The sequence below is a fragment of the Balaenoptera physalus genome (genome assembly GCF_965194825.1).
Source record: "Balaenoptera physalus genome assembly, chromosome: 6".
NCBI classification, from domain to species: domain Eukaryota; kingdom Metazoa; phylum Chordata; class Mammalia; order Artiodactyla; family Balaenopteridae; genus Balaenoptera; species Balaenoptera physalus.
The window spans coordinates 181,837-198,639 of NC_138885.1; the positions used below are offsets into that span (position 1 = coordinate 181,837).

General features: G+C 48.3%; 1 protein-coding gene across 2 annotated transcripts in view; it reads right to left on the reverse strand.

The window, feature by feature from the left end:
- The window catches only part of SCTR (secretin receptor), a 64,950-nt gene that overhangs the window by 3,631 nt on the left and 44,516 nt on the right, over nt 1-16,803 (reverse strand). For both annotated transcript variants that reach the window (XM_082465987.1, XM_082465986.1), the window contains exons 8-11: nt 9,512-9,572; nt 7,946-8,015; nt 4,573-4,664; nt 2,675-2,801 (exon numbers count right to left, since the gene is read on the reverse strand). In XM_082465987.1, coding sequence (XP_082322113.1) covers nt 2,675-2,801; nt 4,573-4,664; nt 7,946-8,015; nt 9,512-9,572 — 350 coding nt within the window. The remainder of the gene's footprint in view (nt 1-2,674; nt 2,802-4,572; nt 4,665-7,945; nt 8,016-9,511; nt 9,573-16,803) is intronic.

Genomic DNA, 16,803 nt, shown 5'->3' on the forward strand with positions numbered 1-16,803 from the left:
GGTTCGAGCCCTGGTCTGCGAAGATCCCACATGCCGTGGAGCAACTAAGCCCGTGCGCCGCAACTACTGAGCCCGCGAGCCACAACTACGGAAGCCTGCACGCCTAAAGCCCGTGCTCCGCAACAAGAGAAGCCACAGCAATAAGCCCGCGCACCGCAACGAATAGTAGCCCCCGCTCGCCGCAACTAGAGAAAGACCGTGAGCAGCAACGAAGACCCAACGCAGCCAAAAATAAATAAAAATTTAAAAAAAACAAAAGAATATGCAGTCTTTGAAGAATTTTAATGACCTGGAGAAACGTTCATGATGGAATGATAAAGAATTAAACAGAACAAGGAGGATATAAAAGCCACACGTCCTGATCTCAATTTTGTGTGTGTACGTGTGTGTGTCTTCTTGGATAGAAAAGAGACAGAAGTAAACACACTGACATTTTAACAGAGGTCATTATATCGGGTTATGAGATTATCGATGGATTTTCCTTTTTCTTTTAACTTTTCCTTATTTTCCAAATTTTCCTCAATAAGCAAGTATTTCTACAATTAGGAGGAGCTAATAAACTTTCGTTTTTAGAAATATATGACAGTGATCATAGCATTATGGTTCTGTGTGTGTTCTTTAAGCTCTCGTCTTTTAGAAATACATGCTAAAATATTTACATTTGAAATACAACGATGGCTTGGGGTTGCTTAAAATGATGTGGGTGGCGGTAGAGGTGAAACAGGACAGGCCATGAAAGGGTAAGGGCCACACGGAGGTTCATTATATCGTCCACTTCACTTTTGTATTATGGAAAAATTTTTCCATAATACAAAATTTTAAAAATATGCATACAGTATAAATGTATAATATATAATAAAATGATATCTATGTTTGTATTTGAACAGTGGTTCTTTTTTTAAAAGAAAGTCTTAAAGATCCTTTTTCTCTGTAAACATTTCAATGGGAACATTTAGGCAAGTGCTTTTGGTTTCCTCCTAACAAGCATTTCCCGAGGGGAGCCGAACGGCCTTCACGAGCAGTCTGCAGCCCCAGCCGCAAGCCCAGCTCCAGAGACAGGAAGTCCCCACCCACGCAGGATGACACCTGGGTCTCCAGGTCCTCAGCGGGGTCACTACCCACTTCTGTTGGCCGGGTCATGACCTTCCACCCGTCTGGACCTGGACCCCCCACCTGCTAAACGGGCCACGGTGAGCCCAGCCTCCCACACGTTATGTGGAAGCTTCCTGGCCCAGAGCAAAAGATCACGGATTACACAAGAGACTAGGTGCTCTGCGGGTCTGGGGTGCTGGCCGGGGTCTCTGGGCAGAGAAGGGGCTCAGAGGGAGCAAAGGGGACAGCCCTGGGGTGGGGGTCTGAAGGCGTGGGTTAGGGCCAGACCCCACTCAGGAATGTGTTCCCAGTGACGCGTCCTCCCTGGAAGTGAGCTGTGACAGGAGGACCACCCTGGGCACACCCGTCCTGAACAGAACTCCAGGAATGAGGGCGGCGTTGAGCCCCGCCCCAAGGCCGAGGCCTGCCCAGGTGAGGAAGACTGCGGGATGGTCAGTGTTGTTGAAGACAGGCTGGCTTCTTCCGGAAAACCCACTGGGAGAGAGTTCGCTCAGGCCGTTCCCTAGGGACTAGCCTGCTTTCATCTAAATCTTGAAAGAGTGTGTTTCTGTCTTTGCTTTGGCTACTGGGAAGCTCCAAACCAAATTTATGACACACCTCTCCACCTTCAGAAAACTTGATCAAATTTGTTTCTGTGTATGAACTCAGTTTTGGCTTTATTTTCTTTATTCGCTGATCCCTCATCTACTTATTTTTTGTCCTTTGTATGTTTTCCCTGAAAGCTACATCATATTATTTTTGGAAGGAGATAGTTATGAGTAAATAAACAAATAACACTGTGAAGTTTGGGATTCATGTTAAAAGCCCCTTCTGTCCAAACAGGTTTACTATATTTTTTAACTTCGCAACATCTTGTTGAATTAGAAGGTAGGTGGTTTCTCCCCCCCCCCCACCTTTGTTTTCTTTTTTTAAAGTTGGCTTTTATTTTTAGTAAATTGTGTATGTAATTGGTTTCAAAGAGTCAAATGTCTCTTGTCACAAAAAAAAGAAACGAAAAAACAGTAAGCTGCTGACACCCCTGCCCCATTTCCTGTTCTCAGAGGCAGCGACTTGGAACTCTCTTGACTGATTCTGAGTTATATGCGGATGTTGCTACTTCTGAATTTTTCGGCTTGGGGCGGTTTTTATGGACTTCCCAGTGTGGAGAGGAGGCTATCCTTCTTTCGCACAGCCTTCTACCCCCCGCCCACTCACCCACTACACTCATCTTCCTGTCCTACTCCTTGATGGCTGAGCCCGAGCCCTCGGCGCTTACATTATTTTGACTCTAATTACCGAGACTTGTGTGATCGTGTGTGCTGGGCTACGTTCCCTTCGTCTTCCCTGGAGTCAGTCTCTCTCTCCTTACTTGCATCTCCCACCCCCGCGTGACTGGTGGGGAGCTTGGGTCCCACTGTGGGTCACGCAGCACGGTGAGGTCCTGCCCCTGCGTCTCGTGGGTCTCTGCCAAATGAGGCATCCCTCTGCCTCCGGGAAGACCTGGCTTTTGGCCTCTCCACTTTTCTCTCAGGAGAGAGAGAACACTTCTTCCCACCGTGAAGCCACAGCCCCTGGAGCTTACCTGGAAGGAGCCAAGGGCCAATTCAAAGAACAGCTGCATCTCCATGGCATCCTCCGGGGAGAAGGCAAAGACTATGTAGTGGACTCCGAAGAGGGGGACCAGCAGGAGGGTGGACTTGGCCAGGCGCCTGAGGACACAGAGGCGCTGCGGTCTCGGGCCCCTCCACACCCAGGGGCACCCCCATCTCGCCTGACTGCAGGAGGCTTTGCAGCAGTGTCCCCGCCGCTTGTTTGTTTTTACTTCCGTTTCGGAAAATCTCCAGCTCCCACGTACCCGTCACCCGGATTCAACACTTATCAGTCCACGGCCAGTCCCCAAATTTCTGTTCATGCGCCCTATCAGTAAAACGCTTTGAACCCATACCCACGTGAATAACTTTATTGATTTATAACGTATCTGCATGTACTACTATCACGCTGTGTCTTATGTATTATTAGCAAAACCAGCATTCTCATTTGTTTGATAATAAATATCTGTAAGGAGAAGCTCTTTTGTTTTCTTCCCAGGTTAGGGTGGCCAAATTTAGCAAACAAAAATACAGGATACCCAGTTCAATTTGAATTTCAGATAAACAATGGATAGTGGTTTTTTTGGTGTAAGTACTAAAAAACTATTTGTTGTTTATCCAAAATTCAAATTAAACTGGGCATCCTGTATTTTATCTGGCAACTCTGTCCTGGATCCCCAGCTGCCCCCTACTTTGGAGCCACTACTCTAGTGACATCCTGGGGAATCTGTCACCCAGTAATCCAGGCCTCTGCCAGATTCTCAAAACTCAGACCATGACAGAGAAAGCCTCTGTTGGACACTGATTTGTCTTCAACATTTGTCATGGGCTGAACTGTGTTCCCCCAGAATTTTAAGTTGAAGGTCTAACTAAGCCCCAGTACCTCAGAATGTGACTGTACTTGCAGACAGGGACCAGTTTAAATGAGACCATCAGGGTGGGACCGTAGTCCAACCAACTGGTGTCCTTGTAAGAAGAGACACCAGGGACGCAGGTGCACAGAGAAAGGCCACGTGAGGACCCAGCGAGAAGGCGGCCGTTTACAAGCCAAGGAGACAGACCTCAGGAGAAACCAAACCTGCCAACACCTTGATCTTGGACTTCCAGCCTCCAGAACTGTGAGTAAATAAACTTCTCTTATTTAAGCCAGCCAATCTGTGGTATCTTATTGTGGCAGGCTGTGCAGACTAACACAGCATCTTTCTTGAACATCTTAAAGGTTTTAAAGTATTTTTGGATCACATTATCTTGAAAATCTGGTGAAAGCTAAGGTCTGGTGAAAGCTAAGCTCTAGTGAAAGCTGGAAAATACAGTCGACCCTCGGCATCCACAGGGATTGGTTCCAGACCCTCCGCAGACACCAAAATCCTTGGATGCTCAAGTCGTTTATATAAAATGGGGTAGTATTTGCATATAACCTACCACATTTCCCCATATATTTAAATCATCTTTAGATTACATATAATACCTCATACAATGAAAATGTTTTGATTGGGAATTTTTTTTTCCCAAATATTTTCAATCTGCAATCCAAGGTTGGCTGAATCCTCAGATGCAAAACCCACAGACAAGGAGGGCCACTGTCCCTGTAAAGATTTGAATTTAGGTCCTCGAAGCCCACTCTCTGACTCCCTAGCCTTGTCCCAAGGGTAAGATCTCTGCCTCCAGGGATCCTGCTTAGATTTCTTTTCTCCCCACCCCCAGGGCTGGGTCTCAGGGTCACATGGACCCATTCTCCCTTCCCCTGGTCCACTGTAAACTCCCAGGTCCCGGCTTTTCCTTTTCCTCCATCTCCAATAGTGCCCAGCACCAGCTGGGTAAACAATAGGTGCTCAGTAAATGCCTGCTGACTGACTGAGCGAGCGTGCCTACATCTTGGCCCTCCACTTACTTATAGTGGTTCCCTTCACTTCCTCTTGTTTCTTGAGTTCTAAGTTTCCTCATCAGGATCCTTAGGATGTTTATAAAAAGGATGAAATTAATCTGTAAAACACAAGGCAGAGGTGGGGCTAAGGGTGATCTGCTCTCCCAGCATGGCCCCCCGGCCCTGGCCCCCGGGCAGGGAAGGCGCTGCAGGCCACACCAGGACAGCTCAGCTCGCCACTCCCTCTGCCACCCCCAGACCTTCCGGGGGCTGGGCAGTGTGCTGCTGAAACACACCATCTGGGCAGGGACGGCTGCCACAGCACCGCCCCCTGCCCCTGGGATTCAGGAGCTCTGAGGTCTGCTCAGCTGCAGCATGGATTACTCACACTTGGAATGCGTTGGAATTTTGTTAAAAGGCAGACCTGGAATGGGCCTGAGATTCTGCATTTCTAGCAAGCTCCAGGGAATGAATGCCAAAGCGGGTCCTTGGACTACGCTTTGAGTAGCAAAGGCTTTATAGCAGAGGTTCTCAAAGTTTAAGGTGCAGATTGCTGGGCTCCACCCCCAAGGTTATGGTTTAGTAAATGCAAATTAGATTTGTTTTTTTTTTTTTTGGCCACACCACATGGCTTGCAGGATCTTAGTTCCGCAACCAAGCCCTCAGCAGTGAAAGCATGGAGTCCTAACCACTGGACCGCCAGGGAATTCCCAAGATTTGCATTTTTAACAAGCTCCCAGGTGAAGCTGCTGGTTTGGGGACCACACTTTGAGAACCACTGCTTCGGAGACTTACAGAATCTCTGCAGGTCAATCGCCAGCTCCAGGAAGCCTTCTTGTACCTCCTTTTCCTGATTCACTGTAGTTAGGGATGACGCTACTCGTAAGAGCACTTGAAATGCTTGAAGGGGCCAAACGCAAGCATGTGTGTGCGTCCACTGATCACCAGTTCAATCCTCACTTTCTAAAGGACAGGAACGCAGTCTATTTCTTCCGGTGTCCCCTTCCCCAACTCCAGTGCCCAGTGCCAGCAACACTATGAAGCTGCCCGTGCGTCGGCCCCTCTCCTCCCCTCCCCCACCAGCTCTAGATCATTTTGCAGAAGCAGGATCAGTGGAGCTGACTGGCTGGGCCCCCTCATTGTTCAGACAAGTAGCCTGGGGCCTGGGGACGCTGGCCAGAAGACACAGGATTAGCGGCCTGTCTGGGACCCCAGGCCAGCGCCCCTGCTTCAGGACACTTCTCAGCTCGCTGTTTGTGCATCTTGCTCTAAGCCGTGCGTGGTGTAAACTAACAAAGGCTCTTTTATCTTATTTCATTTTTTGCCTTTGAATTGTATTTCATTTAATAGGGAGAACTTGAAAGCAAGAGGGAAAATCTTAACTATCCCAAGGATGAGTCTTAAATAGTGGAATTCTAGGCCCCGTGACAGGCTGGTAGGGAGAAACTTTGCATCAGTAGTGCCCACCCAACATCTGTCAGTCACTAGAGAGACTACAGTCTAGTGAAAGCAGCCTGGGCCCTGGGGCTCTCGCTGGGCTGTCCAAGCCCCACAATTACAGCAGGGTAACTGGCTCGGTGTTATGCAGCTACAGCACATCAGCTGGTCAAATAATTTCAAATGACGTGGGAAAGATGACATCTATTGCTAAGTGAAAAAAACAAACTAGGACACAAAACTATATTAAGCATTTTTGAAAAAGTACATGTGCTCAAAGAAAAAAATAGGAAGGAAAAGCACATGATCACAATGTGCATCTAGGCACTAAAAATATGGGTGATTTTATTCCCTTTTTAAAAATACATTTTGTATTTTTCAATTTTTTACATGAATTCCATTATTATTATTTTAGAAATGACAATATATTTTGATTTTTCAGAAAAACAAGTACATTCTTATTAAAACATAGTTAGTGATAGAGTCAATATTTTTCCACCACATTATCAATCTAATAAAAAAGGTTCTGACATTATCTAAATGTGACAAGCTGACAAAAAACAACTTTTGGTAAATAATAGCAGATTTCATTATACTGTTTTCAGCGTATTGACAGTAGTAGGAAATGAAAGCTTAGTATCTTTCATTATCCCTTAAGCTTCAATTTAGTCAGATTATAAAACACTATGCTAAGGTTAGCAAGTAAAAATGATAATCAAATTATTTGTTACCATAAAATGACTTTGGGCAGCAGTGTCTTAGGGGAGCAAAAATAAAGTCTTGTTTAAAGTACTAGGCACTCCCTGTGCTAGCAGTACACCCTGCATTACCACCGTGTCAGACACCCTCTTCCCTGAGTGGTTCCAGATTAATGAACGGCCCTCACACCTGCTAAGAAAAGCAGAAATAGGAAGTCGTTGTACTCTCCTGAGCTACTCAGTGGCCTAACGCGGCTGCTACTCGGATTTCTCTACAATTTCCAGCTCTCCTATTGCAAGTCGAGATGGTAGGTAGCATCAAATAAAATTCTGTTATTTTTGAAAAAAAAAAGAAGGTGGTCACGGATGGCCCCAGGAGGCGAGCCCTTCAGCCATCAGCAGAGGAGGGGGCTGCTGCCCTGTGCTGCCCTCCTGTGAGCCCAGGAGGGGCACGTCCTGTCACCTGGCTCTGCAGCCTTGGCGCTCCTCTGAGCCTGTGCACATTACTTCCGGAGAGGGGCTGCCCCAGTGTGCCCCCCGCCCCACGTGTCTTTCTTGTTCTTATCCAGGCCCACAGGCTCAGCTAAGGGCCTCTGGATTGCAGAGCACAATCACCTGGGAACTTAAAACCAAGACGAGCCCCCAGGCCCCTCCCCAGGACAAGGAGACCCTGCACCTCTGCTATCACTGTTTTTAGAAAGCTCCCAGGTTGAGAGTCCAGCCAGGGTCGAGATCCCTGAGCTCCCCTGTCCACGAGTCCCTCCTGAGTCTCTCCGCTGGGGCCACCCCTCCGGGCCTGTCCCCGTCACAGCACCACAGGGGCCCAAGACCAGTCTGGCACTTGGCCTTCCCCAGGTGCAACCCCCCTCCTGTGATCCCAGCTCAGCGAGCCTGCCCACTTTAACCAGAGAACACCGAGAAAACGAGAAAACGATCAAGCGCCAGTGCTCTGCACCAGGGGAGGGGGAATCTCAGGCCAGCCTGAGCCAGATCGGGGAAGGAGCTCTGCTCGCCACACCGCAGCTGCCACCGTGGACCAGGCGAAGGCAAGCTCTCACCACCTGCCTCACTGCCCTCCCATCCACCGGTCTCTAGGGGCGGAGCTCCCAGACCCTCCTGCCACTGCCCAGCCCCTGGAAGGTCTGGTTTATCCCTCCGCACACCCAGAGGCAGCAATGCTGGCCTTGCCCTGGCCCTCTGCCCTGCAAGCCGGTCCTGTTTCGGTCTCTCCCACTGGAGCCCAGCTCAGGGGGACGGCCACTTACCAGGACGGAGACGATCACAGGCCCTCGAATGACCCACCAGATGGACGCGTTGGCATTGATGTCCCAGCACCTAGGGAGGGAGAGCCAGGCATCACAAAGAGTGGGGAGCTGGCTGACCAGAAGAGACTAGTTCTCTGACGTCCCCTTTGCGGGAAGGACCCACACTGTGGTCCTGACCCCGGAGGCTGTGTGCTCAGCACCCTGAGAACTGACTGTCCTCTGCGGCCCAGGAGCACTGCCGGGGCCAAGGGAGCATCTGGGAGCAGAAGCGTGCGGACCTGAGATGGAACATTCTGGGCCCCAAAGCCAGCACGCTGTCAGATGCATCGGGGAGCATGGTGGCCGGGCAGCTGACCTCAGGGAGTGAAGTGTCCGGGTGACTGACGTGTGACCTCGGCCCCGGGGACATCAGGCACAGGGGCACTTGGCACCTGGAGAGCCTGTGCTTGGTCTAAGGCGGCCACAACTCTGTCCAGCTCATTTTTGCCACAAGGGCACATAGGAAATGTTGACAGAACTTTCCATTTGTTCTAAAGAAGCTGAAAATCCAGACTTTTTTTTAAGGGAATTTATCCAATCAAAAGGATTATTTGGGGGGCTTCCCGGGTGGCACAATGGTTAAGAATCCGCCTGCCAATGCAGGGGACGTGGGTTCGAGCCCTGGTCCAGGAAGACCCCACATGCTGCGGAGCAATGAAGCCCGTGCGCCACAACTACTGAGCCTGCGCTCTAGAGCCCACGAGCCACAACTACTGAGCCCACGTGCCACAACTACTGAGCCTGCGAGCCTAGAGCCCGTGCTCTGCAACAAGAGAAGCCACCGCAATGAGAAGCCCACGCACCACAACGAAGAGTAGCCCGTGCTCGCCGCAACTAGAGAAAGCCCGCGTGCAGCAACCAAGACCCAACACAGCCAAAAATAAATAATAAAATAGATACAACATTAAAGAGATAAAAAATGTTTTAAAAAAAAGGACTATTTTGGACTGAATTGGACTGCAAGACACATGCATGCCTCGTCTGCCCTCGTCCACTCTCCGGCCTGGCTGTGTCATTACACTGATGACACACGGCCTCCCTCCCCCTCGGCCCGGCTGCCGCACCTCCTCTCGGGCGTCTTCCATGCTTTCCTTCCACGAGCCCGCTCCCAGGAACCCCCGGGCTTACCCTGTCCCTGAGCCCAAGTCTTTGGAGAACGAGACTAGAGCTCTTGGTGCCCGTCAGGGCTATAAGGCTGCTCTCCTGCTCTCCTGGGCCTGCGGGACTCACACACCCGTGTCAGAGGAGGGAGCTGCCAGGAGAGGAAAAGCTGGGGTGGCCCTTAGAACAGCTGCCAGTGTTTCACAGCTCTCGTCGGGCACCTGACCCAACCACAGAGCGGCTGGGCCGGCCCACCCCAGGAGGGCTGGGCATTCGGCAGCCTGCCCTGCAGAGAGCTCGCCTGTGGCCCCAGGCCTGAGACACAGGCCTCTCCTAGGTAACAGCTCCAAAGAAGGATCCGTCCTGCTGGAAGCGCTGGACAAGATAAAATATACCCTCGTTACCTCCCTCTGTCCACCAGCTTACCCGACATCTTCCAGAAAGTGTCTGGTGACAGCCCACGAAGCAACAAAAATGGCTGGGGAACCTGAGGGTTAAAAATAAAGGGGGGGTGCAGAAAGGAGAGGACTCAATTTTCAGCACCCTTATGAGAGACCGGACAATCAGTGATTCCAGGCCAGGGAGCAAGCAGGTGCCAAGGTCTGGTTGCCATGGAAACCCCCTTGCCATCCCGTGTAAATCTGCAGCCTCCCGCTTCAAGGGTGCCAAGGAATCCCTGGGAACGGAGGCAGGATCAGACAGATCCTGAAGGCCACTGCGGGGCAGGGGGCTCCTGGGAGCTTGGGCCAGATTCCGGAGGACCTCTGCAGGGGAGAAGGGAGGGGACCAGGGCCCCTGGGCAGGCCCATGGAGCTTGTGGAGGCCACTGGTGGAGCCCTTTTCTCAAACTGGGATATTTGGGGGGGGATGCAAGGCCACAGGAGAACATTTAGTTTTATTTGAATATTGGTTTGTAAAAAGCTTGGCCATTCAACTGGTAATGTAAGCTATCAATGTTATGTAAACAAAAATACATTTTGGACTAGAGAATTGTAAGTACACAGGAAATTTAAAGATAAAATACAAGAACACTTCCTGACTTCTGGCTGAACATGACAAACTGAACTTATACATTTATCTCTGTTTCTCACTGAAACCCCCCCAACATGAGAGTAAAGAAATAAAAAAGCTACAAGCCCATAAGCACAAAGAATGGGCAAGGAGGGTCCAGTGCACGAGAGATGTCAGCACACTTAGGAACCTGGGAGCTGGCAGAGGAGCAGTAACTGATGTCCCAGAGCAGACGAAGCTGAAACACAGCGCGGCATGGGGGCTGCTGCTGGGAAGGCGCCCGGGCCCGGTGGTGAGGGCACCCGGGACGCCAGCAGGCAGGAGAGAGGGCGGGGCTGGAAGACAGGAAGCACGGAACCACCCCAGGTGACCAGCACCACCCTCCTACAGCCAAAGAGTTCATCCCCGACAGAAGGGCACTCTCTGGAGAAACAGAGCCGGGGGGTGGGGCTCGGGCCCAGCAGAGGGTGGGAGGGATGCTCAGCTGGGCACGGGGACCAAGAGATGGTCTACACCTGTGCTGCCACGTGTGGCCACCGAGCCCTTGATACGTGGCTGCTCTCAGATGAGCCGTGCTGCAAGTGCAAGAGAGCAGATTTGGAAGATGTGCAAGAGTAAAAGACTGTAAAATGTGTTATTATGATTTTTAAAATTATACATCGAAATGTTAATATTTTGGTTATATTGGGTTAAACAAAATATACTACTGAAATTAATTTTACTAATTAATGAAACTAATTAGTTTCTTTTTACTGTGTTTACTGTGGCTACTAGAAAATTTTAAGTTATATAAAATACAGCTCAGATTCTATTTTTAATGGGCATGCCTGTCATCCGCTGACTGGTAAGTGCCCACCCCCAGGCTGCTCAGTTCTCAGACTTCTAACAGCCGGGATTGCACCCTTGCTCGAGCCCTCCAAACCCCACCCCAGGCAGGAGATGACAGGATTCTTCCCTGGAGGAACCAAACAGCCCCAGACAAAGGGCCTCTAGTACCGATGCTGAGGACCCACAGCGGCCACTTCCAGCCCCGTCTCCCTTGAGAGACATGTCCCCCCCCCCCACCCCGTTCCCCTCCACACCCACACAGAGGGCCTTCAGTCAACACCGAAGTGACTCACTCTTAAATATGAATAGTCAAGGTCATCAACATCTGAGGAAAGCTGATTACATAAAAGACAAGAACCAAAACAACCAGAGAAAAGGAACTCAGAGGAAACAGACCATACAGGCTGTACGAGGAACTTGAGCAAAACAATTCCAAGGAATATCATCAGCGAGATTAGAGGGACGATTACTTCTCCAAGACACAAACAGGATGCCGAAAACAGGGAGCATTCAGAGAATAAGGAAGAGGGCTTGGAAATTCAATATATGATGATCAAGATTTTTAAAATTCCATAGATGGGATGGAAGATAAAGACCAGGAACTGCCCAGAAAGCAGAACACAAAGTGTGGAATGAAAAGTAAGAGGAAAGAAATGAGAAAATTAGAAGCCAATTCCAGGATGTGCACCATCTGATTAAAAGTTTCAGAAAGCGAGGATTAAAAACCAGAGGGAAGGAAATGATCAAAGGGGCAGTGTAAGAACACTGTCCAAGAAATGAAGGATGTGAGTTTCCAGATGAAAGGACCACCACATACCAGCAAAAGGATGAAAACAGACTTGCATGGGGGCAATCCCTATGATATTTCAAAACACAGGAGACAGAGAGAAGATTCTACAGATTCTACAGCTTATACAGAGGTGAGTAAAAAGGCTCAGGAAACAGAATGACATGGCATGTCGCTTAACACCAGATGCCAAAACAGAAGGCCTTCAAAATTCTGGGGAAAAATAACTGTCAACCTAATTTCTATGCCCAGCACAACTACAAATAGGGCATGAAAGCTGAACAAAGATATGTTTAGATATGCAATGCAAAAAAATGTAGCTTCCAGACGTCCCTGGTGGTGCAGTGGTTGAGAATCTGCCTGCCAATGCAGGAGACATGGGTTCGAGCCCTGGTCTGGGAAGATCCCACATGCCGTGGAGCAACTAAGCCCATGTGCCACAACTACTGAGCCCATGCGCCACAACTACTGAAGCCCGCAAGCCTAGAGCCTGTGCTCCGCAACAAGAGAAGCCACCGCAAATGAGAAGCCCGCGCACCGCAACGAAGAGTAGCCCCCGCTCACTGCAACTAGAGAAAAGCCCGCGTGAAGCAACGAAGACCCAACACAGCCAAAAAAAAAAAAAAATGTAGCTTCCATGCACTCTTTGTTAAGACAGACACTGGAGGATGTGCTCCAACACGACTGGACAGTAAACCAAAGAGAGGCAGACAAGAAGTCAAGGAATAGGATTCGTGGAGGAAAACGAAGGAAATCTCAGCCTGAAGGTTAAGGGAGTTGAGCAAGTCTAGAGAATGACCAGCCCAAATAGAGCAGGAGGGCAGAAGGCTCTTCTAGAAAGAACATGGGTGGGTGTATCACGTTAAATAGCATCCCCCTCCAAAGGTTCATATCCCTTAGGATGTGACCTTTTCTGGAAATAGGGTCTTTGCAGGTGTTATTAGTTAAGATGAAGTCATACTTATAAGGACCTTAATCCAATATAACTGGCATCGTTTTAAGAAGGCCATGAGATACACACACAGAGAGGAGACATAGAGGGAATAAGACCATGTAAAGATGGAGGGAGAAATTGGAGTGAGGCTCCTACAAGGCAAAGAAGGCCAAAGACTGCCACCAACCACCAGAAACAAGGGGAGAGGCATACAGCATATTGTCCCTCAGAGCCCTCAGAAGGAATCAGCCCTGCCAAGACCGGACTTTGAACTTCTGGCCTCCAGAACTGGGAGACAATAAATTTCTGTTGTTTTAAGACAAGTGGCAACTTGTTACAGCATCCCTAGGACACTAATACAGCAGGAATAAACCAAACAAATAGGAACTAATAGACTTCACGTTGTTGCATCTGATGATGGGGAACCAGCACTGGAGGGTTTTCCAGTTCTGTTGAGAATTTGGGAGAATTAATGACAGCAACACAAAATGAGTCAATAAAAAATGACTCCATAAGTTTGGGATTAACACACACACACTACTATATATAAAATAGATAACCAAAAAGGACCTACTGTATAGCACAGGGAACTCTACTCAATATTATGTAATAACCTATATGGGAAAAGAATCTGAAAAAGAGTGGATATATGTATATGTATAAGTGATCCACTCTGCTGTACACCTGAAACTAACATAACATTGTAAATCAACTATACTCCAAAATAAAATAAAAATTAAATTAAAAAATGACTCCATAAAATATAAAAACTTAAATACTGGAAGTAAAATCAATGTACACCAGTTGGCTCGGTAGTAAACAATATCTACATAGACATGATGATATATACATTGAATATTGTGATTTAGCCCCAAACTGTGAAAGACTCTAACGGGAGGATGGAGGTGGCAGATGAAGAATTTTATACCCTTCCCTTTAATCACAAGGAGTCAACAAATAATGCCTCAGGACTTCCCTGGTGGTACAGTGGTTAAGAATCCACCTTCCAACGCAGGGGACGTGGGTTGGATCCCTAGTCTGGGAACTAAGATCCCACATGCGGAGGGACAACTAAGCCTGTGCGCTCTAGAGCCCGCACGCCGCAACAAAAAGATTCCGCGTGCTGCAGCGAAGATCCTGCGTGCCACAACTAAGACACGACGCAGCCAAATAAACAAATAAATATTTTTTAAAAAGCGGGCCAAGGATGTGAATAGACAGTAAAAAAAAAAAAACAGTGCCTCAGATGAACAAATCAAGACACAGTAGAATACTGTTTAGAAACATGAGAGCAGATATCAAGGGGAGCAGCTAAAGAGCTGGAGGGTGTTACATCTGGTGGCAGAAGTGGGAGCCTCTTCAGGAGCTGCTTGCTTTTGTTTGTTTTTTCATTTTAGACTTGTAGTTCTATTTAATTCTTTAAACCAAGTACACGTATGGCTTTGATAAAAAAAATTCTCTGCCTCAATTGCGGGTACTTTGGGCAAACATGGATTCTGAGGGCCACCTGTTTATGATTATTTGTCTTACATCTTTAACAGTGAGTCGGTGGAAAAGTTTGAAAAGCGGATAATGGCTTAAGTCGTGGTTCTCACTGTGGTCCCTGCAACAGCAGTATCGGCATCACCTGGGACCTGGTTAGAAATGCAGAGTCTCAGGCTCCACCGCTGGCCCACTGGACCGAGACTGTGGGGCGGGGCCCAGGCAACCAGGTTGACGTGCCCTCTGCGTGGTTCCAACGCAGCTCCAGCTGGAGCAGCACCAGTCTGAGATCCCTCAGTGAATGGGAGTTTGACGCAGCTCCTATAAAAGCCAGAGGTATCACCCTTTCCTGGGCACAGACTGACACCCCAGCCACCTTGAAAAAGTAAAAGCTTTGGATAAGTAATAAAAACTTCAAAAGCTTGTGCCTTCTGACTCAGGGGTCCCAATTCCAGGATTCTCTATTACACATGGAATAAGCTTTGCCCATAGAAGTATTCCTCACTGTGTTATTTATCACAGTGAAAAATGAGAAACAACCTAAACATCCAAAAAATAGGTATTTGGTTACATACATCCACACGGTGGTTAAAAATGTTTACTGAAGATTTGAAAGAATACAGAGCATGCTTCTGTGTTCATGGAAAGAGGCAAGATCCAAAATTCTACATACAGGACGACTGCAACCATGTGGGAAAAATTGGGAGTATAAAAGAAGTCTGGAAGGAAACCCTAGAAAATGTTCAACAGATGGGACTACGGTAATTTCTTTTCCTACTTTAAAAAAAAATTTTTTTTTTTGCAAAGTTTTATGGTGGCCACATACTCATTTCAGCAACCTATCTCTGGGGAGGGGGGTGAGTACAAACTGAGGCAGGGGCCGCTGCTTTTGCAAGACAAGAGCCTCTCGCAGACAGCTTTAGACCTTCCTGAGTCCCTTCATGTCCCCTGGGGGTTGTGCAGGCAGAGAGGCACAGAGAGAAGGAACCGCTGCTGTTTAATGTGTTGCTCTATCCCCAGGGCCTGGCATATAGTAGATGCTCAATAAATATTTGAGGAAGAGGGACTTCCCTGGTAGCCCAGTGGCTAAGGCTCTGCACTCCCAATGCAGGGGGCCTGGGTTCCATCCCTGGTCAGGGAACTAAATCCCACATGCTGCAACTAAAAGATCCCACTTGCTGCAACTAAAGATCCTGTGTGCCGCAACTAAGACCCAGTGCAGCCAGATAAATAAACAAATATTAAAAAAAATATATTTGAGTAAGAAAAGAAGGCTCTCATTATCTCATTTAAACCTCCTAAAAACCCATGACGGAGATATTATCACAATGCACTTTTGTCTCCTTGCTAGAGTACAAACCCCTGGAGCGATGGAACCATTTTTGTTTTTGCTTTTGTAATCTCCGTAAGCCCTTCTGAGCACAAAGAAGTGCTCAAAGAAAGTTCAGCAAATTATGATCCTGACATTATAGATGACAAAACTGTCCATGTTCATACAGGGAAATCCTGGCAGATCTGGGAGTCAAGGCTCAGTGAGTTGGCTAGACACTGGGGGCATCTGGGGCAGAGTCAGCAGCATAAGGCAAGCCCCTTGTCCCAGGCTCCCTGGAACTACTGGCCTATGTGGAAATCTAGATCTGCAGAGCCCTACATCTCCTGCTGACTGAGGGTCATGTGCTAATCAGGCTGCCAGAGTTCAGAAGCAGGACGGCTCAGTGAACTCCGCTGGTTCAGGCAACTTCCCTGATGGTCTGATAAGGAGACAGAGCCCTTGCACATAAGGATTTAGACAAGCAGAAAAGACAGTGGAGGGCATTCCTGGCAGGAGAACTTCTTAATTAAAGGCACCAAGAGGAAAGTAAGTGAAGCTAATGGCTATTACACATGACTACCCCTGTAAGCCTGTGAGTCACTCACAGAAACCTGACTCTGTCTAGAACCCAGTGGGTAACTTACATATGTTTATCAAATGAACAATTGATGGATGGAGGGAGGGAGGGAGGCAGGAAGGGATAGAGGGATGGATGGAGGGATGGATGGAGGGATGGTGGGATGGATAGGTGGATGGATTGATGGAGGGATGGATGGATGGATGGATGGATAGAGGGATGGATGGAGGGATGGACGGGTGGATGGACTGACGGAGGGATGGACGGATGGATGGAAGGATGGATAGATGGATGTTTGTTTATGGCAGAATAAGAGTTAAGGGGCTTTGCAAATAGACAGGCCTTGGTTTGAATTCTGGTTCTACCCTTGTCTACAGTGTGAGCTGAGCATGTTATGTCATGTCTCTGAGCCAAGGTTCCTCTAAGAGGCCTCTGGAGGTTGTTGTGATGATTAAATAATGCATGCAAAGTGTTGAGCTCAAAGCCTAGCATACGGTAGGTGCTCAAGAAATCAGAATTATTATCATCTTCATGGACCAGAAAGGAAAGGGGGAAGAGAAGCAGTGGGGCCTGCAGTTAGCTGTCTTACTACCATTTCCCCTCCTTCCTGGAAACTGAATCCGGAATTTCCTTTGGGAAGCTATGTGGTTTGAGTAGCTTAAGCCAATCAGTGTATTCCATTCTCTCAGGCCCCTGTGATTGGTTCAAGGATGTGTATAACACTTCAGCTGGTCCAATCAGAGTGAATCTCAGAGTATCTGCTGGGAGTGCTTGGACACAGCCTCTC